At 49.2% G+C, this 21,498-nt stretch overlaps 3 protein-coding genes across 4 annotated transcripts in view; 2 read left to right on the top strand and 1 right to left on the bottom strand.

Annotated features, from left to right (window-relative positions):
• Positions 1-193: 193 nt before the first annotated feature.
• Positions 194-13,257, bottom strand: zfhx2 (zinc finger homeobox 2). Its single transcript, XM_079755237.1, has 5 exons — positions 13,180-13,257; positions 9,607-9,765; positions 9,411-9,471; positions 4,961-9,051; positions 194-3,389 (listed from the first exon to the last, which is right to left on the bottom strand). Exons 1-5 carry the CDS (start codon positions 13,183-13,185, stop codon positions 2,937-2,939), a joined length of 4,770 nt encoding a protein of 1,589 aa, XP_079611363.1. The 5' UTR covers positions 13,186-13,257; the 3' UTR covers positions 194-2,936.
• A 626-nt stretch (positions 13,258-13,883) lies between these two features.
• On the top strand, positions 13,884-15,570 carry thtpa (thiamine triphosphatase). The gene is made up of 4 exons (XM_079754392.1): positions 13,884-13,972; positions 14,180-14,249; positions 14,451-15,002; positions 15,400-15,570. Exons 2-4 carry the CDS (start codon positions 14,180-14,182, stop codon positions 15,498-15,500), a joined length of 723 nt encoding a protein of 240 aa, XP_079610518.1. The 5' UTR covers positions 13,884-13,972; the 3' UTR covers positions 15,501-15,570.
• A 1,627-nt stretch (positions 15,571-17,197) lies between these two features.
• Positions 17,198-21,498, top strand: part of dcaf11 (ddb1 and cul4 associated factor 11) — a 10,554-nt gene continuing 6,253 nt past the window's right edge. For both annotated transcript variants that reach the window (XM_079755017.1, XM_079755018.1), the window contains exons 1-6: positions 17,198-17,369; positions 17,730-18,018; positions 18,375-18,502; positions 19,423-19,541; positions 20,327-20,391; positions 21,073-21,173. In XM_079755017.1, coding sequence (XP_079611143.1) covers positions 17,744-18,018; positions 18,375-18,502; positions 19,423-19,541; positions 20,327-20,391; positions 21,073-21,173 — 688 coding nt within the window. In that variant the 5' untranslated portion in view covers positions 17,198-17,369; positions 17,730-17,743. The remainder of the gene's footprint in view (positions 17,370-17,729; positions 18,019-18,374; positions 18,503-19,422; positions 19,542-20,326; positions 20,392-21,072; positions 21,174-21,498) is intronic.

Raw genomic sequence — 21,498 nt, 5'->3', positions numbered from 1 at the left:
TTTTTCCAAACGTACCCGGTTTCTCTGCCTACTACGTCATTTCATTGGATGAAACTCCCGTCAATCACTAATGACACGCTCTCGCCTTTTGCATCCCCACATGCTCTCTCATTTATAGTCAGCTTCCCTTATTTTTATTTCACTTCAAATTCTCAACATATGAATAATTATACACACATTACAATCCCCCGCACCCACACTTTAGAAATCGTAAAGAAATATTGCAGTGCACTCATTAACAAAAGAACACCAAAGACTATTTTTTCAAATGCTGATACAAATGATAAACAAAATCAACTACAATGCAACACGTTAGCAATTAGAGAGGCTACCGTCGTTGTCAATTGATTTTATTTGTTTTTCTGTATAACAAAGAAAGCAGTATGGAGACCAAACACAAAAAGGCGGGAACACATGAATTGTAGAAAGAAAAAACAAAATTAATCAAGCTTAATAATCAAAGTTCTAACAATTCATAACGCTGCTGCCACCATCACTGGTCAAACCTTTACCATATTCCTCTGAGCAAGGTGGTGACATGAAAACCCCATTATGGATCAATAATATTCAAAACAGTGATGAGTAGTAATGATAATAGGATAAGTAGTAGTACGGTTATAACAATAGTGATAATCAAAGTGACAATGAAACATAATAAAAAGCAGATCTCCATAAAACCTAGTTTGAACAGTGCAACACCGTGTGTGTGTGTGTATAATCCCAGTATCAAGGTCCTCCGCTCCCTACTTTAGACACAAGATACAGTTTCCAACCAGGAAGAAACATTGGAGCAGGGAAGATGGCCTTTCAAAGCCATCCGTAATCTGACCTCTGGACATGTTGTTAGTGGGTGGAGGCTCCGACGGAACGACCAGTAACTTGTGCAAAAATCGTGTGACGGCTGCGAAACGCCCGACCATGGGGGGTCCGTTACAGTTTGCATTGAACGACTCCTCTTCTGCCCTCTGTCGACCTCAAGATTGCTTTTTGGTTTGTTTGTTTTTCTTTTGAATGACAGAAAGCAAAAGGGAGGATCACTTTGGAATAGCAGTTCTTTTAATATATTTTCTTTACAAAAGATTTTTTAGTTTTGCATTTTGTTAAAACTATCGATAGTAACAATATTATTAATGTACAACTTAAATGAAAGGAAATGTGTTTTATCTCCTTTGCAGCACCATCTTATTAGCTCTCCAGTCACAAGTTTTAAAGGTTTCCAATTCGCTTCCCAAATATTAGCCCTCCTCTCTTAAGGCTGTGGAATACCGATCTCTCCCTTTCCCAAGTTACATCTTGTCTCCCAGCAAGTGCATTTCTACAAATACTGTTTGTCATCCAAACAGAGCAAAGAAATGACATTAAAAGAAAAAGCTCATTATCAGCCTGTTTGGTCAGACCTTTAGCAGTTTGCTTTGACCACAGCCAAGAGACAAGCCACCATCTTAGCAACTTCTGTGACTCAACTCTGATATTAAATTAATACATTTAGTAATTAGATCATTTTTCGCAAAGCGTACATTATAAATGAAAACATGACATTGACCGAATATCCTCTGGATGTGATAGGGTCTCAGCTTCCAGCTTAGGTAAAAACAGAATTATTTGCACATTAAACGAGGAGCGCTTGCCTTACGATGAGCTAAGCGCTGTTAGTCCTCTTTAAGGCCATCTTGTTGCTGGCACACCACTTCTAAAAACCATTTCCCCAACACCTATTTAATGAGTTTTATTCCAAAATGACACATCCACCACAGAAACAAAAACAAAATCCTACTCTAATAAAGCAACGGTAAGGGAAGTGACATCCGGGGATTGTTTGAAAAAGTGGTTGTAAAAACATATCTATATATAGATTTATAGACACATCTGTCTCTATATATATATATATATATATATAAAAAAAATCATAAGAGTCCCCTTTATATACCATATTCCCAGATGGATCGTATGCATTTTGGAACACAACTCGGCTTCCTACACAAAATTTCATATCTATTCCATGTTTTTAAAAGACTTGAAAAATCAAAAATCTATTTAATTAATTTTATATTAAGGCATCCAACATGCAATTATGTGTCTTTTTTAAAAAAAAGACACCGCATCAGAACGCTTAAAACTTCTTACAAAATGTGCCAAAGTGCGGTATGCCAAGAATCTACTTTCTACGTCTCTCATGTTCCCTGTCTTCTTGGATTGTCATGAAAACTGTGGACATATATGCAGATGTTACCTTTCCTGCTCTACCGTACCGTAAAAATCCCAAGTCGGACCAAGCGCCCATTCAGACTGCGTCGCAGGTCAAAGGTCACAGGGGTGAAAGGTCAACCCGGCCGGACAGTCGCCTGCTCCACTGGTTCATTCCACTCGTTAAATGTTGTTCTAAAATCGACAAAGTAGACATAATACATGAAATATATTTCATAGGCGCAAACTGGGAGAGAGCAATGTTAACATTTGAAGTCCCAAAAAAGTGTGCAGGCTCAGCGACAAGGGGCTCCTCCGTCTTGCATCAGTCTTGCGAGTTACGGACAACGAACGAGCATGTGAAGGGTAGTAATGGAGGAAGGGTGGGATGGGGCGCGCATGGAGGGTAATATCACAGTCCCAGAACCCTCTCTCTCTCTGTGTCTCGTGTGTGCGTGTCTTGATACATGTACAGGCTAATTCGAGAGCTATTGATTAATGCAGAGGCAGTAGTGGGTCGGAATAGATTCAGGATGAATTCTAGTGATTCAAATTCATTTCGGATTTCATTTCGGTGGAGGGGGTTGAACCCAAAAAAAAGAGTTTGGCTGCGAGAAGAGTGCACTTAAACAAAAAGAAAAAACGATATATAAGCTTCCGAGGGTTAGTGCTCAAAGTCGTGTTCATTAAAATCTGATGAGCCCAAACGGGTCCAGGAAGAGTTATTTGGAGATCAACCCAGACGAGGGTCTCTAGCTGTTGCTGCTGGCTTTGGGTGGCGGAGCCTCCCCGCCCGCCTCCCCTTCAGAGGCCCGGCCGGAGCTCCCGGAGCTGGGGACGGAGAGCGACGGGGGAGCCGCCTGCGCGCCGCCGCCGTTGCCGTTGCCGGACCCCCCGGCGCTGCTGCCGTTCTTGTTGACCAGCGTGGCGGGCTGGCCGAAGTTGGTGGTTCTCAGCGTGGCCAGGTGGCGCGGCGAGAAGACGTGGGTGCGGGCGGCGGCGCGCGACTCGAAGGAGGCGCTGCAGGCCTCGCAGCGCCCCGTCAGGCTCTCCTTGGGCACGGGCTGGCCCGCCACCGGGGACGCCGCCGGCTCGATGACTGTGAGCTGCACCGGCTTGGGCAGGATGGGCCGGTTGGCGCGGAGGGCGTTGTACTGCAGGTAGCTCCCGGAGCTGGTGTCCACCTTCCCCGCCATCAGGGGCGACTGTGGGGGGGGACGGAGGGTTAGTGACAGAGCTGTGGGGGGGACGGAGGGTTAGTGACAGAGCTGTGGGGGGGACGGAGGGTTAGTGACAGAGCTGTGGACTGACGCGTTACGTCTGCCCTCGTTCTCGTTAAGCCAGAGAACTGAAAGGCTTGATAGTTAATGAGCCTGAATACGTTTTCCTCGACTGCTTGGTAATTTAAAAATGTTCAAAACGTATCGGACAGTCAAGCGGCAAATTTAACAGGCCTTAAACGTCACAAAGACAAATGTTTAAAGTATGACGCAATACAGAAACACTGCAAAACTGGATGGACCGGTGGCTGGTTGCCACCACAGATCCGATTGCAGACAGAAGAGGCAGGTTGACGGTAGAGCGATGCACTGGTCGGACTGGAAGCCATGGGAACTTGCCCGCAATGGGATTTACAGATTACCCCAAGATAGTATTTTTAGCCCAATGCAAATCGGCAAAGGCAAAAGAGATACAACTTAAGAGTACTCAGCACTGTCTTTGTACACAGACCCCAAATCATGTTGTGTTTCCAAGGCTAAAATAGACTTCAGTCAGCCTACTTCTTAAGGGAGCAGAAGGAAATAAAGCCATGATAGACACTTAGAGTCGACCAAGTCTACTATGTGTTACGTCCTGGCACTTAAAAGGTTGAATCAGCGATTCTAGGCCGAAACATAAATGATCACATTCATATGGTCTTTCCTCACGATCCGCTAGTTGCCAGCCCCATAAGCGGGCCATCAAAAAAACACGTCTGTAGGCAGCCTATACTCCGAGATCGTACACAAAAACAAATGGTACTACCAACCACTCAAAACCAAAATAAATACTATTCCAACCAATTACGAAAAGTGGTTGGTGCTGTGGGGTTTTGCGCTGCGTTCATGATAGTTTTAACTGGATGCCCGAAACATGGAATTGAGGGGCGAGCTGGCTCTGTTTGTTTGGGATCTTGCTTCAATACCAACAGAAGTGACGTCACCCAACATCGCTCGCTGATACAACCTTTAATGTACGTACTTATTGTATGTCCTAGCACTTAGAAAAAGAACTTGGCATCGTGCAGTATCTTATTCTAGCTATCTGTGTTGTATACGGGGAATGGGTTAACCTTGCAATTGTTAGTACTTGGCCCTTGGTTCTATGAACAGCCTTACTGTACCGACAGCGATATATTATTTCTCCTTCAACCAACAAATGTAATTATTGTAAGTCGCTCTGGATAAAAGCTTCTTCTAAATGCCTCTTCTAAAATGCCCTAAATGTAAATGCAAGTCCAAAACAAACGCCCCACTCATCTGCAGAGGCAAAAGCTGTATCATGAGAACACTTTGCATGGCGGTCTAGGCTTGCAAAGTGTCTGAAGCCTAACACATTCACTAACACGGGACAGGTCTTAAAAGGGATTCATATTTGGTGGGGGGGGGGGGGGGGGTAAGAGGATTGTACAACCAATTGGCCATTGCCAGCGATGTCTGTTGAAGAAGGCCAAGCGGGGCCACAGCCTACTGCGTTAGCAAGCGACGATCGCGGTAACGACAGAAGAACTGCTCACCATCTTCTCCTGCTGCAGCTTCCAGCGCTTCTCTTTGGCCCTGGTGTTCTGGAACCAGATCTGCACCACCTTCAGCGGCAGGCTGAGCTCCGTGCCGATCGCCTCGCACTCCATGGCGTTGGGGTGGGCGCAGGTCTCGTAGCAGGACTGCAGGATGGACAGCTGCAGGCAGGACAGGTGCGTGCGCGGCCTGCGGCTGGAGGAGTGCGACAGGAAGCCGCCGTCCGTGGGGCTGGACTTCGCCGGCAGCGGGAGGATGGCCATCTTGGCCGTGCAGCGGCTGTTGGGACTGACGGGCGCGATGCTGGGCGTGGGCGGGGGGGGGATGGTGCTGGAGGGAGGGGGCGGGGGGGGGAGGGCCAGCTGCTCTCTTGACAGCGTGTTGATCTTAAAGGAGCCTTTGGGGCTCCAGTAATTGAGCCCGTTTTGTTTCTGCGAGGCCGGCGCCGTGGCGGGGGGCTTGGCGCAGACGGGGGTGGAGGTCAGCTTGGGGACCATGCGGTTGGGGGCACCCGGGCCGACCTCGTTCTCGCTCTCCAGCTCGTCGTCCGTCTTCTCCTCCTCCTCGCTCTCCTCCTCGGCCTTTGGCGTGAGCAGCGGGCGCGGCGCGATGTGGACGGGGTCCTTGGGGGGAGTCGGCGGGAGGGTCGGCGGCGCGGCCTTGGGTGCGACTTGAGGCTTGGTGACGCTGCTGGGGGTGGTCTCTAGTTTGACCTTTGACACGGCGGACGCACTGCCGTCGACGGGAGTGGCCTTGGTGGAGGAGGAGGAGGAGGAGGAGGGGGAGGAGGAGACGATCTCTTTGGGCTTGATGGGGATCGGCGTCTGCTTCTTCACCCATGTCAGCTTGCTCAGCTCCTTCAAAGCCTCTTTGTCGGTCATCAGGGTGCGGACGATGGGCGCCGCCGTCACGCAGCCCGCGTTGTTGCTGCTGGTCTTGTTGGAGAAGATGGGTTTGGACAGCGGCCAGGTGAACTTGATGAGGGGCTTCCCCACCGCCGCCAGGGTGCCGTCACTGATGAACCTCACCTCCCCCTTGCGTTCCCTCGCCCTCATGTTCTGGAACCAGATCTGGACCACCTTCTTCGGGAGATGGACCCACTCGGAGATCTGCTCGAACTCGTGCTTGCCCGGGTTGGGGTCCTTGAAGTAGCAGCCGTACAGGATGTCCAGCTGCTCTGCCTGGATGATGGTGCGGGACCGCCGCATGTCGCGGTACCGCTTGCCTTTGGAGCGCCGCTGCAGCTGCTGGTCCTTCTCGTTCTCCCGCTCCTTCTCCCGCTCCTTGTCCAGCAGGGCCGCGTTCACCTTCTCCGCCGCCCGCATGTAGATGCTGGACTTGGGTCCATTGTTGCCGACCAGACGGCCGCCGCCGCCGCCGCCGCCCCCGTGTGCAGCGGACATGACTCCGAGTGGCTCGGACTTGACCTGGACCACGACCAGGCCCTTGGACGTGGGCCTCAGGCCCAGCCCGTCCAGGAGGCGGCCCTTCTGTGCCGACGCTAGGTCGGCCATCAGGGACGAAGAGGAGGAGGCGGAGGCGGACTTGGAGCTGCCGTTCTTCCCCATGCTGAGGTCCAGGGCGGACTCGCCGTCGTCGCCGTTGGCCATGTAAAGCGGCGTCTGCCCGAGCGAGGAGAGGGTCTGCGCGAGGAGGGGGTCGGAGAAGTGGGAGATATTCGGCGGGTTGGGAAAGCTCTGCACCTTGCCGGCGTCTCCCACCAACGCGGACGGGAGCGAGAGGACGTAGGGGCTGAGGAGCTGGGCCGAGAACGGGCTGAGGGACAGGGACAGAGGCAGGGAGCGGACGAGGCCCATGGGGTCCATGGCGTGGTGCAGGGCGCTGGGCGGGTCTCCCTGGGCCTCCAGCTCCAGGTCTACGTCAGAGTCCAGCCGCCCTCTCTTCGCCTCCACCTCGGCGTCGAGCTCAAACATCTGCCTCTTCCTCTTATTCTTCCTCCTGCGGCCCGACGCGCTCTCCTCCTCGTCGTACTCGTCCTCCGCGTCCGACAGGAACACGGTGGTGGAGCGCAGCACCTTCCCTCCCCCGCCCGAGCTCTGGTGGGCCCCCGGCGCCGCCCGCTGGGCCTGCTTCACAGGGCTGGCCCGCCGCGGCCCCCTGGAGGGGTTCCGGCTCTCCTCTTCAGACACGATGGCCGAGCTGTAGACCTCGGCCCCGTTCTCCGAGTCCGAGGTCAGACAGGAGTCACCCTGGCCCTCCCTGCTCAGGCCCCGCCCTCTCTTCTTCTTCCCTCTGCTCGACAGATCCATGGCCTGACCTTCTGCGCCGTCCTCGGCGATCACCAGAGCGCTGTCGTCGTCGTCGTCGTCGTCGTCCTGGTAGTCGCGGCCTGAGCCGGCGGGGTGCGGCCTCTTTGCGTGCGGAGCGCGGTCCGACCGCTCGGCCCGCTGCCTCTCTTTGGCCTGCCGGGCCTGGCCCAGCCACCGCCGGACCTCCGCCTCGGGGATGCCCACCTCTTTGCCCAGCGCCTCGCAGTCCTCGTGGGGAGGGCTGGCGGCCTCCGCCTCGCTGCGGGACTCGAAAAACGCCCAGAGGACCTCGGACTGGAACTCGGACAGAACGGGGGGTACGGGGTGGGCGTATGGCGCCCTGGCGCCGACGCAGGGCCGGGTCTGCTCCGAGGGCATCGGGGCGTTTCGGAACGGGCTGCTTCTCGGGCTGCACAGAGCGCCGGCCGGACTCGTGCCCGGCTGTGATTTCTGGGTTGTGGAATCTGGACTGAGAGTCAGGTTCAAAGTGACCGGGCTGAGGCTGCAGTTGCTGTGCACCGATGCCGAGGGAGAGAGGCTGTTGTTGCGGAGGCTTCTGTCGGCGGCCGTCACAGAGGGTTTGTTTTCTTCTAAACCGCCACCTTCTGGCTCCTTCTTTATGTCCACCTGAGCACTCGCCAGGCCTCCGTCGGCCTCTCGTTTCGCCGGTCCGCCCTCGACCTTCACACTCGGGTTCTGCGCCTCCTGACAGAGCTGGGCGACCGCCTGGATCCCCATCGAGGACCACTGGTTTTGGAGGCTGCCGAGCCTTTGGGTCACCAGCGCCTGCTGGGCGGCGTTGAGGCCCATCAGAGGCACGCACTGGGTCAGGATCTGGCCCTGCACGCCGTCCGCCTGCTGGTTGGTCTGGCCGCCGTTCAGGATGAGGGGCATGAGCATCGGTTGGGGAGCGGCGGCCCCCGGGCCCAGGCCGCCGGCCGCCGTGAACACGGACGGGAGGAGGGAGTGCGGGAGGGAGCTGGGCTGGCTGGACGTGAGGAGGGTGAGGAAGGCGGACACGGCCTGGGCCGAGGCCACCGGGGAGGGGAGCAGCGAGGGCGCGGCCTGGGAGACCCGGATCGGTTCCCCGTCTTTGGCCATCACCATCAGGTTCCCGGACAGGCCCGAGACCTGGCAGCTGGTGGTGGCGACGAGGGGGGCCGCTCCGGAGCTGGTCGTGGCTACGGCGGCACCGGGAACCCCTCCACTGCTGCCACCGCCGCCGCCGGCTGCCACGTTGCCCGCACTAATGCTGCGCGTCTGGTGCAGCACAGACTTCATATGGCTCTCGAGGGTGATGGCGTGGTTGTAGGACACCCGACACACGGCACACTGGTAGGGCTTGTTGGATACGAATGGCCGGGAGAGGAACGGGACCCTGGCGGTCTGGGTCTCGCTGTCCATGCCCTGTTTGGCGGCGCCCAGGGTCATCCGCTGGATGTGGGAGGTGGCGTTGTAGTGGACGCTCAGGGCCGTCTTGGTGGGGAAGGTCTCGATGCAGGCGGTGCATTTGAACGAGCGAGCGGCGTTTTCTGGCGGCGCGGGACATCGGTCGGCGACGAACGCGTCCGCGCGCTCCGCTGCGCTGGGACCCGCCTTGCCGTCCGGGGCCTGGGGCCCCTTCGGCTCCGACTGCACGGGACAGGAGGGGGGGGGCGACGCCTGGACGGGACAGTCCCCGGGGTCCCGGTCCTCTGCCATGTCCACGTCCTGCTCCTTAGACGAGCGCGCCTCGTCGGCGTCTCCCTCAGACTCAGACGCTTGAGAGTCGGAGGGGTCCGCAGACTTCAGGTTCGGTAGAGAGGCAGCGTCTGACAGAACTGGAGAGAGCAATTTGGAGCAATTTGAGGGTTCGATATTAAAAAGTTGATGGTAGCTTCAGGTAGTGCTGGGCGATATATCAATATTTAATTTATATATATCATATAATATAGTATTTCAGCCTTTTGGCAATGACTCTGTAGGCCCAGCAGAGTTGGGCCATTCCTGTGTAGAAATTCATCAGGGGCTCTCTGCCTAGCAACTCAAACGTTTGATTTTATTGGATTTGATAAATATGTTTATATAAATAAAATATAGCCCCATATGCCATTGACTTAGGGTTCTAATAACCCCCCCGCCCCTCCCCCCGAAGGTTCAACGGGCAAAACAGTTCCATTGCATTCTGAGAGCAACTTACCTGTGGATGTCATTGTGTCGCTCTCATGGTCACCTGGATTGGCACACTGTTTAAGTACAGCCTGTGAAACCGAATAAATGGAAATGAACGACTTGTTATGGTTGAGAATAACATTAATTTAAACAAGCGATGAAGACCGGGGCCCCTAGAGGACCCAGTGTTCACCCTGTGTGCCACATGGGTCCGCGATACTCACTATGTCGAGCAGCTTGTCCACGCAGGTCTGGAGGACGTTGTGCTGGTCCGTCAGGTGGAGGGCCAGGCAGGATCGGTCTTCTAGCCCCTGTTGGCACAGCGGGCACAGCAACCCCGCCACCCTGTGGCTGTCTCTACACAAGATCTCTCCAGACTCCTCCTGACAAATCATACACACACAGCTTTTAGATACGCTCCGTATGGGATCATGAAAGTGGATTCAGATTAATTGCTGTTTCACATCCCTTGAGAGACTCGGATACATTCCTGTATTTAATGAAATAACTTTTTGGACGGGGACACTTTCAGTACGTTGACATGCATAGGGGAAGTCCTCCTCTAGTCATGATCCACCCAGAGCTCCATGCTGGCATACTGCAAGACCAGTAGCAGCAAAAAACTTATTGAAGTGGAAAATCAGTGTTTAAACGATGGACACTATAGTCATTTGGACCCCCCATTGTGCATTTGAAGAGGTAGAATGCCTTTAGTAAAACTTTTACATACTAATAACCACTACAGCCCTAGACCAGCAACCTCAATTACAGACAACTCAAATAATAAATCAAGATATTTAAGAGCAGTGTAATCATTGTTATGATTATTGCAATCATATATAGACCCCTTGTAGCGCAGTAGTAGCCACATTTTGATGCAATCTATGGTTTCTCATGAAACCTGTTTCCAAACTCTCATGGTTGTTTAGAGTAACATGCCATTTAGGATAGGAAAACGCTTCATTAATCCCCAAGGGGGCACTCAGGTGTTAACTGCAGTGCCCCATTCAGTATAGTCCCAGGTGCACCATTGTATAAACTACAACCACAATTTATGTTGGATCCCTAAAACCTATCTGCAGAAGAATGTTTAGGTCTACCTATGCAACTGGTAGGGTGGTCAACAAGGCCAAGACTTAAGCACATTCTTTTACACCATTGTGCTGAAGGTCAACAATGAGGCTATTTTTAAGTGTCCCAAATATTCTAGAACCAAACTGTGTGAACTTTTAAAGTTTCAGCTAAAAAGGAGGCCCTTGAAATGGGTTTCCCATAGAATAAACTATAAAAGTGATAATACTCTTGATAAGACTAAATCATTGTTCATCTCATTATTTTAATAAAACTATACCCTTTCAGGCCCAACTGAACCATTAGTTTGAATGGCACTCCTGATTTCCCTGACCAATTTGAAATGGCCAGGAGGAAGGGAGAGCTAGGTTCATCAAACATGACAGAGGCTACAGGGACGAGGACTGTTGCTAGACTCTGCTGAGTTGCGGGTGACACAAAGGCCCAAAGGCTACATAGTTGACACTGAGTGTTGACGAAGGACAGATACAACACAGTGCAGCTCTCAGAGACACAATGTTAAGGGAGAGCAGCAGGTACAGGGCAGCGTGATGTAGACATGTTAAGGTAGGGTGAGCAGAGGAGCCAGAGACATCATCAACATTGTGGTATGTATCGGATGGCACGGAAGATGTTAACACATGTTGGCCTTAGTCATTGTTTTGAATTACAAAACCTTATTTGATTTTTGTAAATTTGCAGTTACCAATAAAGAGTTACGGTAAATAAGGTTAAATTTCACCTGAAATTAACCTCAATAATCTTGTCTATACAATGGTGTGTGTCCATACAAATATACAAAGTTTCTTTACATAGCAGGAGAGTATTATATATATTTTATTTAATTTCAACATGTCCTTGATGTTGATTTTATCAATGGACATTGGGTGTGGTCTAACCGTTAACCCAATTGTAGATAGTTAAAGAGCCTAGTTATTATTATAATAATAAAAAACAACACTTTTCCACTGACTTCATTACCCTTTAGTGAGGTAAAGTGTTCCATTTACCTGACTATAGGAACCAATTAAGATCAAATCCCATCACTGCAATGATTACAGGCCTATTACAATGATCATTAAAGTATCAGTTACAACTACTGTCATCCAATACATTATGAGCAAACATTCAATATATCAGTCCCAGAATCTCCAATAAATCGTTCAACTATTAGAACATATTAAAAGATGCATTGTGATTTAAAACATGATCCGCAGACTAGGGCGACATTGCACGGACTAGATGTGAATACTAAAATGATGATCCTCAGCACATGGCAGCCAGCTGCACAATATAACACAGAAGAAGAGTTCATAACCGGTCCCCTTGACATTAGCATGATGCATTACCTCAAGGAGAACCGTTCGCTCCGTACAATAGTGAGATTAAACTGCCCAAACAAAACATCACGTTTGACCGAATGCATTCAGGAGTGAAGTCCTGATGAAGTGTCAGTGGAGCCAGGAGCCCGTCCCGAGAGAGGGTCAGAGGAACCAGGAGTCCAGAGAGGATCCTCAGATCACTTCAGGGTTAGAGGAGCAAGGAGCCCAGAGAGGATCCTCAGAGAGCAGCCAGGAGCCAAGAGAGGATCCTCAGATCACTTCCTCGTCAGGCCAATTAGCAAGCTAGCAAGCATTAAGACCCTATTCACACACAAGTCCAAATACACACCAAGGGTCGAACTGAACACCAAACACAACGACGTGGAAAACTAACAGACAAGTTAGGACTACATGCCATTTGAATCTCGACGGATATCAACCAGCATCTTAATCTTAATTAGCTCTGCTGGCTGCGATGAATCAATTAGCAATTAGCTCGACGTGTAGCCCCCGTAACGACGCATTACCGCCGTTTAGCAGAACTGATCAGCCGATCATCTCATCAATAACCCTGCATGACACTCAGAAGTGCACGGTAACTTCGAGGGTCGAGTCCCACGCCGTTAATAACGCGTCGTTCCTCCACCGGAGCCTTTCGTTAATCAACAAAGACTGATGACATCCACTCCGCTAGCTAGCCTGTTAGCACGGAGATAATTAACCCCTCGGTCCTGCTGAAGAGCCTTAAACCTCATGAAGTCCTCAAGTGAACACGGATCAGACCCCCGGTACTCCAGGTGTCCACAAACACACACGTCTTCCCCGGCCTCGCCGCGGGTTGAACACACGTCGCCCACAGTAACCTTAACAAAACCTCAACAAAAGCCCCGGCCTCGAGTTACGGCTTACCCCGCTGATTGCGTGCTGCCAGCCGGGTACGCAGCGCCCCTCCGCCCGCCGCCGCAGCAGACTGAGGCCTACCGAGCGTCTAATTAACGAGCTGGTTCCGGCTACAGATGTGTGCCTGCCCCCCCTCCCGCTCCACGGACCACCTCGATGGGTTCAGATCCTCCGATCCACACCCTTAATACCTCTGGTCCAACACTTTTGCGTCAAGATCCCCGTTTTAATCAGCGTCACGCCGTAATTGGCGACATAACTCAATGCTAAGCTACCCGCGGAGGACGACGTGACGGGGGGGAGAGGAGAGAGGAGGGGAGGAGAGGAGGAAAGTTTGGGTTTAATGTTGGATTCCTCCGGCGGATCAGAGGGGTCCACAGCGCGATCGTCGTCCACTCGGTCCAATTAACCGCGGGGAGTGAAGTCTGCGGGTCACGTCGCCGTGAGTGGGAGTCTCGCGCGTGTCGTTTAATTAAGTTGAGCGCAATTAGCTGCCGCGTTTACCTGCATGGTCTCCGCTCCGCTCCACGTTCCTCCGGCTCCTCAGGACTGAAAAGTTTTCTCGCTCAGCCCTCCCTCGCTTGATCTCCCCCTCCTCCCTCGCCCCTCTCCTCCCCCTCTCCCTTCTGGTAAACACTCGACAGCTCCCCCCAAGGCTGATTGGGGGCAGAATGAGACATGGCGATCAGATCCATTATGTAACAGATATGAAAGATTCTCTTTTTTGTGTGATTATTAGGTATTACTGAGAAAAGGTCTGCTTTAGTGAGATTATGCACAACAAGCCTGGGGAGTATGATCGTTGGTAACCAATCGAGATAAACACTTTCCCAAACACCCGACTGAAAGTGAAACGATGTTGATCTCAGTGTTTCAAGCTATTGGTATAAAGCGATAAAGGAACACAAAACATGAGTGACTCGAATAATAATGATGTGTCAAACCAATTATACCTGCGAACAAGATGCTTGGATATTCAGTGGAATCATAGGTGTGGCACAAACTGTACAGAAATGTACAAAACATGAGCGGAGGATTAACCCGTTAACTATTACCATTAACCCATTAACGATTAACCCATTAACCATCTGCGGGCCGCATGGATATCAGATGGTGCCCCTGCGTTAGTGAAGCGGGATATGATGTCCGCGAACACAGAGAGAGGCGTCTACTGCGTTAGTGGAGCGGGACATGATTTCCGCAAACACCGAGAGAGGCGTCTACTGTGCCTGAGTCAATCTGACCTGCAGGGCCTTCTTGAATCTTTTCTGTAGCTGTCCGGTCGGGATCTCAAAAGGTGCGTGTTTTTTTGCTTTAGCTTAATGTAATTAATAGCCGTTATAAAATTATTATATCTGCTAAACAGGTTTGCCTCAATGCAACAGATTGTGCTCAGCAGATTGTGAATGGGCTGATAGACAGGTGCAGCTCAATGGGTTTTCAGAAGTAAATCAAATATGTTCTGCAACTTGTTTGGTTGAAGTGTAATTAAGTGTAATTCCAGATGAGTGTTGAGGTGGAGCGGAAGTTTGTGTGTGACGCCGGGATGTGGAAACGGCTGGAAGAAATCGGAGGTTTGTTGTTGATGGTCGAGCTTACATTAAATTGTTGGCTCTGTGCTCATTAATGATCACGATGGACCCATAATTAACCTGTAGATCAACAATATTTGTTCTTGTATTAAGTATCGTACGGTATGAAAAGCATAAAATAGTGTCAATTGTTGTATTCAATGTGTGTCTATCTCTCTCTCTCTCCATCTTCTCGTATCCCAGCTGTGTGTATTGGTCAACGTGAGTTCCACGACCAGTACTTTGACACCCCTGATTTTGAGCTGACTTTGAGGGACACGTGGCTACGTAAACGTGAAGACAGCTGGGAGCTGAAGTGTCCCACAGCGGTCGGAAAGACACCGGAGACGAGTGGAGAAGGACTGGAGGAGGCCTCCCTCTGTTCACGGTACAAGGAGATCACCAGCCTCCCTGAGATTCAGTCCAGAGTCAAAGAGGTCCTTAAGTGCTGTGCTGGTGGTAGCCTAAACGCGGATCCACTACCTGGTCCTTTGGTTACTGTCGGACAGGGAAGCCATGAAGAACCAGGTGGGCCTGAAGGAGTCTGCGACCCGTGGCCGGGGGAGCTGAACCTGCGGTGCTTTGCGGCGTTCACCACGGCCCGGCGATCCTTCACCCTGCAGGAGGAGGGAGTGCAGATAGATCTAGATCAGGCGGACTTCGGCTACACCGTGGGGGAGATAGAAGTGCTGGTGCAGACGGGACAGGAGGTGGGGTCTGCTCTGGAGAAGATCGAACGAGCGGCAAGGAGGCTGGGTGAGGAGGACGCAGCAGCAACACTCAGACTAACTCTGACTTTAGTCTGCGTGTTGAACATGTCAGATTCAGAATCAACTTTATTGTCACTGCGCAGAGTATAAGGTACAGTAACAACAAAACGTAGTCGGAGATCTACATAGAAATGCAGAAGAGCAATTAAGGTGCAGTGTGAATATGAATTGTCATATAGTGCAATAGAGCAGCAAAAGTAAAGAGACCTAGTGAGGTATGAGCAGCATAAGATGGATATAACAGATAAGAGCAGCATAGATGGACAGTACGCTGAATATGAACAGTGTATGACAGCAGTATGTATGTATGTACAACTAGACTCAACATCTACTCCTTTGACTTGACCATTAACTGTGTACTAAATGTATATTTCTTTTTACAGGTTTGACCAGGAACTTGCGAGTCGAAGGAAAAATGGATGTTTACCTCCAAAGATTTTGCCCAGAGCATTATGTTAAACTACAAAGGGCACATATACTTTGATAAATGTTTTTTTATTAAAGTTCATACATTTTAGGAATTATATGTAAATTGTACAAATGTTTAACTAGTTTTCTTAATTTACTTGCTACGCTTGCAAAATGTATGTCTATATTAAAATATACTTCTGTAAATTAAAACAAATCTATTTCTATCTAACTAATAGAAATTTGTTATGGGTTGAGAAAAGTCTGGAAATAGAAGTGGTCTAATAAAGGCTGAGAATATTGATAATTTGGACATTTAAAACAATGTTCATGAAAGTCCTCAGTATGTGTTTACATTCCCTACTAACAGCAATCTAGGAAATACATTAAAATATATTGTATGTATTACTCCCCCAAAAACTTGAGGTACATGGATTTTTTTTAGAGACTTAGGTCGATCTCCATTCACTATATTGTCACTAGCAGCAGTGAATGTCTTTTACAGAGCTGTCAAAATACAATAAACCTTCATGCTGGAGGTGGCAGTATGGTAGAGATCATAATAGAATCAGTTTGTAAACCCCAAAATATTTGTAATATCTTTAAACGATAAAAAAAATCATAGTTATTAGTTGACTATTAGTTTATTAATTTGTAATAGCTAAGCTAATAAGACCTCAGTTCAATATAACACTATTTACATTCACAGGCCGCTCTGTGTCATAATCTCATGTATTACGAGGTTCGTGGTATGGAGGTGCTGATAGGGGTCTTGATGATCTAATCATCTTCTGAGTTATGCTTATGTGACCGGCGTCACATCATGCTGAAGGCCAGCGGCCCTGGCCAGTCACGCTGTTCTGATGCTGACGTCAGAGCAGTGATGTAGAGAGGAACGCACTCAGCCAGGTAATGCCGCCTTCAAAACAGCTCGGAGGTTCGGAAGCTCTTACGTGTCTTTACGTTTACCTTTAGGTCTGTGTGTCTGCTTGTCTGTCAGGGAACATCCCTTGTTTTATTCCCATTTTTTTACTTAACGTTGTAGTCCATGTGCTGTGTGTTTGTTGTCCATGGTTTAGTCCATGTGTTGTTTTTTACCTTTCCACCCTAAGGACCACAATAGAAACAAGCCTTTGGGCTTTGTGTTTTTTAATCCTTTTGAACACTTCTGTTAATTGTTGTTCAATAAAGTTTTCAATCAATCAATTACCTTCTTCTGAAAAAATCTTGCCGCCCAGAAGTCCGTAGGCTATGACGTAAAATCGGAATGTTCGTGACCGTGAGTCAAGACTTCATTACAAGTATGGATGCCCGCAGGGACCTCTTGGCCGATTTAGATTAATCAGTTATTAGAACTTATTGCGATGGTTGAACATGAGCGAGAATTCGTCAGGTGATGTTTATAATTGTAAGCTATAATGTATCATAATGCAAAGGTTAGAATGGGTATTAAATTCGCCACTCAGTGCTTGCTGCAAGTTTACTTTAGTCTATCAATGAAATGGGCAGCCATTGTTGTGACGTGATGTTGGAGGACATAACGAGCGAAAACTCCGTCCCAACTGAGTATCCAAAGCACTTTCCTCCGAGCGGGTCCGAACCTCCGACAGCGGCATCAGTCCATGGACAGTCTCGCACACCCTGACGTGGTGGTTACGTGACCCCTCCGCAGCTCGACGTGGTGATAACGTGACCCACTCCGCAGCGCGACGTGGTGGTCACGTGACCCCTCCGCTCGCGCAGGTTCTCCTCTACTTTGTAAACAACATGGCGGCCCGCGGTCCTGCTGAGGAGTTAGCGCCCAGGAGAAACACGTCGAGATAAGGTTTAATAACGACACACAAGTTTAGCTGGTTTCATTACTTTGAGCGGACCTGACGTCCATATCATAACGAAAAGAGTTTTGACTGACAGCTGTCAATCAGCCGAGCCTGGACGTCACAAGGTAAGGTGGTGGGGTCGGGGTGAGGGTTGGCTAATCGGAGTTTTGCACTCAAAATACAGCATCTTAATAACATTAAAACGTTAAAAGTCTGCCTACATCGGCAGATGGTGTTGTGTTGTTCGCCTGACTCACACTCCGCTGCGAGGTGGAAGTACGTGTGTCTCTGGGTCCATCAGATAAGATGTTTACCAAGTGAAGACTGGTCAGTTTGGATAAGACTGGTTAGGGGAGATAACCCGTCCTGTTTAAACCACCGGGGACCTCCTATCGTCTCTCCTCCCGTTGTACAATCCCCGTGTACTTAATACTGGTCTTCATCCTGTCCTTCACCCCTCCCCACCCCGTCCTCTCCCTGTCCAGGCTCCCCTCGGTCTATGGGCTCTCAGTCCAGTTCTGGGATGTCTGGAGGCAGGGGGTCGTCCAGCAGTAACCCGTCAGATCAGCCGGAAGAGGGGGAGAACCCATCCAACCAGGAAGAGAACCCATCCAACCAGGGCAGCAGGGGGTCGTCCCGCAGTCACCCACAAGATCAGCCGGAAGAGGAGGAGAACCCATCCACCGGGGGCCGCGGCCGCAGGACGGGGGACAGGCAGACCACCTCTGAGGAGGACGTCGACCTAGCAGAAGTACTGGCTTACCTACTGAGGAGGTGGGGAGGAGTTGGCACGCTTTACAGTTCACGTCGCCCCTAGAGGAAACCAGCCATGAGACAGGATAGCCGTTAACACTAAGAGCTTTGTGCTAACTTTAATGCGTTTCTATTTATTTAAATCTTTGTTTAAACTGGTAAGGTCGAGTTGAGTTGAGATTTAAAACCTCTTTAAAAGGAGAGATCTGGCTGCAGGCAGCATAACACACCAGGAAACGAGGTCACAGCAAAGAACAAGAATAAACATACATACACTGACTCTCACAGTCCGCTGGATGAGTTAAAAGTTCGGTCCAGAGGCGTTGAGCCGTACCCTGGCATGCATTCAGAGCTGAGCCAATTCGTCCCTGTGCTAGGGGCCAGGTGAGGCTGGTCCATGGCAGTGGGGCCACAGGCCTCCAGCTGGTCCAGTCCTACTCAGACTCCGACGAGGACAGTGATGGAGCCTGGGAGGGCCGGCTTGGAGACCGGTACAACCCCCCAGGTGAGGACTCCTTCTCTGGCTGCATTACTACCACTGCTATTGTCAAATAATATACTATGTGACGGCCGCAAGGCCTTGCCGATGATTGTCCTGTCTCCCAATTAGGACTGATGTGCCTGGCCCCCAATTAGGACTGATGAAGAGGGGCAGAGTCACTTTGTTTATGGCCTATATTGGGCGCCCTGTTCCAGGAGTCCAGCCCTTCCTTTTTTTGCACCTCCACCTGCTGGCCACGCTGCAACTGTTGTTGTTTGATCTCTTTTCATTATGGGTTTTCAAATAAACCTTGGTTATTGTTGAATCAAATCACACGTCCTCCGCCCTCTCTCATGTCTGGTTACCCTAGGCCAGGACAATGTCGGGGCTCGTCCGGGATCTGAACCCAGGACCTCTCGCATTGTCCTGGCCTAGGGTAACCAGACAACGAGGGAGGCCGGAGGTGTGATTCTATAAAAAGATAATCAAGGTTTATTTGATAACACATAATGAAAAGAGATCAAACAAACATGAAAAGAGGCGCCCAATATAGGCCACAAACAAAGTGACTCCGTCCCTCTTCAGTCCTAATTGGGAGACAGGAAAAACATCGGCAAGGCCTTGCGGCCGTCACATATCATCAGAGCTGTGTCTCTATCTCTCTGTCTCTCTGTCTCTGTCTCTCTCCCTGTCTCGCTCCCGCGCTCTGTCTCAGTCTCTCTGGCTCTGTCTCTCTCTGCCTCTTATTTGCCTCAACTCTACACATGTTGTCTACTTCTGTTGGTACGACATAGCCTGATGTCCATAGACCCACATGGAAATCAGTCTCTGTTCTCTCTCTCTTTCTTTCTTTCTTTCTTTCTTTCTTTCTTTCTTTCTTTCTTTCTCGCTCTCTCTCTCAGAGTAACATTAATTGTGACCCCTGTGTCATGTCCTTTTCTAAGTGGACGTCCGTCCAGACACACAGGAGTTGGACCGGAGTGAGATCCGGACTCAGATCATGTTGGCCACCGCCTCCACCGGCATGAAGAGCAGACAGAGCTTCACCAACATGCTCACAGAGGCAAGAGAGCAAAAATGAGATGGATGGATGTGCATATATCAAATACATGTATATCTCTATCATATGATATCCATACACTACCATTTAAAAATTTGGGGTCACTTAAAAATGTCTTTTTTTAAATAATGATTAGGAAACCCTTGTGCAATTATGATAGCACAGCTGAAAACTATTGTGGGAGTTTTCATGGAAAACATGAAATTGTCTTGGTGACCCCAAACTTTTGAACTTTATTATGTGTATATATATATAGTATATATCAGTCCCTCCAGAAAAATGCGGCGTTTTTTTGTGATTGTTGCGGCCGAAAATCCTTGATTATGCGGCACGTTTTCTTAAAAAATGCGATGAAATATGCGGCATATTTATGCAATTTTATGCGATGAAATTGCGGGAACTTGCGAAAAAGTGCGGGAACTTGCAAAAAATGCAGCTTTACGATGACGTTCACGTCGCGTAATTACGTCACTTCATAACGTTCCCATGGCAACAGGGGGAAATGGCTGATCTTGTGTGAAGTAAACGCAACATTTTTCAACTTTCTGCTAAGATATATGTGACTTTTTTGCAACGAAAATGCGGACTTTGGCTGATTATGCGTTAAATTATGCGATCGCATAATCACGTTTTTCTGGAGGGACTTATATATATATATGTGTGTGTGTATATATAGTTATAGATATCATATACATTCATATGATATATGCATATGATATCTATACATGATTTTTATATGTATGTATTTAATGTCTGTGACTTTATGGATGTGTTTGTTCGTCTCTCAGCGGGAACAAGGCCGGTGTAAAGGCTCCAGTTTTTCCCATGGAGAGTGCAGTCGAATCCGCTCACAGTGAGTATGTTCAAACAACCTCTTCTTCCCCAACCCTACAGATCATCACTGTTAGTGTCACGGTCCAGTGTGTATGATTCAGTAGCATCCAGCATTGAGTCCCCTCTCACCCTTCCTTCCCAACGTGACGCTTCTCCGTCACACAATAGTCTAACACCAAGGTGTGTGGCGCATTTGATATACCACATTGCTTATTATAACGCTCCTACACAACAGTGGTACTAATTACTATCACAGATTAGTCCTAGCCATGGGGATATATATTACAAGCCCCCCCTCAACCTAGAACTCTCTGATTGAACGTAAAACGAGTTCTCTCGCACTGTTGGTCCCTTCTGGGTCACTGTAGAAACATGGCGGTTCAACGTGGAAGGGACCCTCTCCCCATGTAGATATGAAGGGCTCAAACACAATGATTCTTATTTTCATTTAAGTGTAAACTTATTAAAACATACTTATTAATATTATATTCCATTTCTGCCAATCGGTTCCGTTATGTGCCACTAATATCCACATCCTTCACCTTTGACACATGTACCAGATTTAGAATTCATTTCTAATTGAGACGCAGAAGCGGTTTTGATGGAGGATGTTTTTTTTCTTTGCGTCAGAGCTCAAAGAACAGTCATTTCCCGTGACGATTTGACTAAAGCTTAAGCGTGGCAACTTTCGTTCCTTTAGATTCTTGCCAAACTACGTTTCCCACAAAGACACCTACCACCAGAAAGCCTTCTGCGGTCTCTACAGCAGTGATGGTGGCATGTTCCTCTCCGCCTGCCAAGGTAAGCACTCAATCCTTTCTACTTCTATCATCAGATGCTTACATAGAAAATAGAAAATAAACAGCAGGAGTTGATTGATACGGCCCTGACAAGGACAGCGAAATCACACGATATCTACAGGACGCAAAGTCAAGAGATTAACCTTCATGTACCCGTGCCAAGGCTACAGGTGTGTGTGTGTGTGTGTGTGTGTGTGTGTGTGTGTGTGAGAGATGTATGTATGCACGTCAAAGTAATCCAATCACGGCCTTTAAAGTAATTGACTACATCTTGAGCATCTAATAGGATAAAGGCATTTTATTTTATTATCAAAGTAAAGTCAATG

Source organism: Pollachius pollachius, assembly GCF_949987615.1.
Source record: "Pollachius pollachius genome assembly, chromosome: 17".
Taxonomy (NCBI): domain Eukaryota; kingdom Metazoa; phylum Chordata; class Actinopteri; order Gadiformes; family Gadidae; genus Pollachius; species Pollachius pollachius.
The sequence above is the reverse complement of the archived record's forward strand: the minus strand, read 5'-3'. Positions and strand labels throughout refer to the sequence as shown.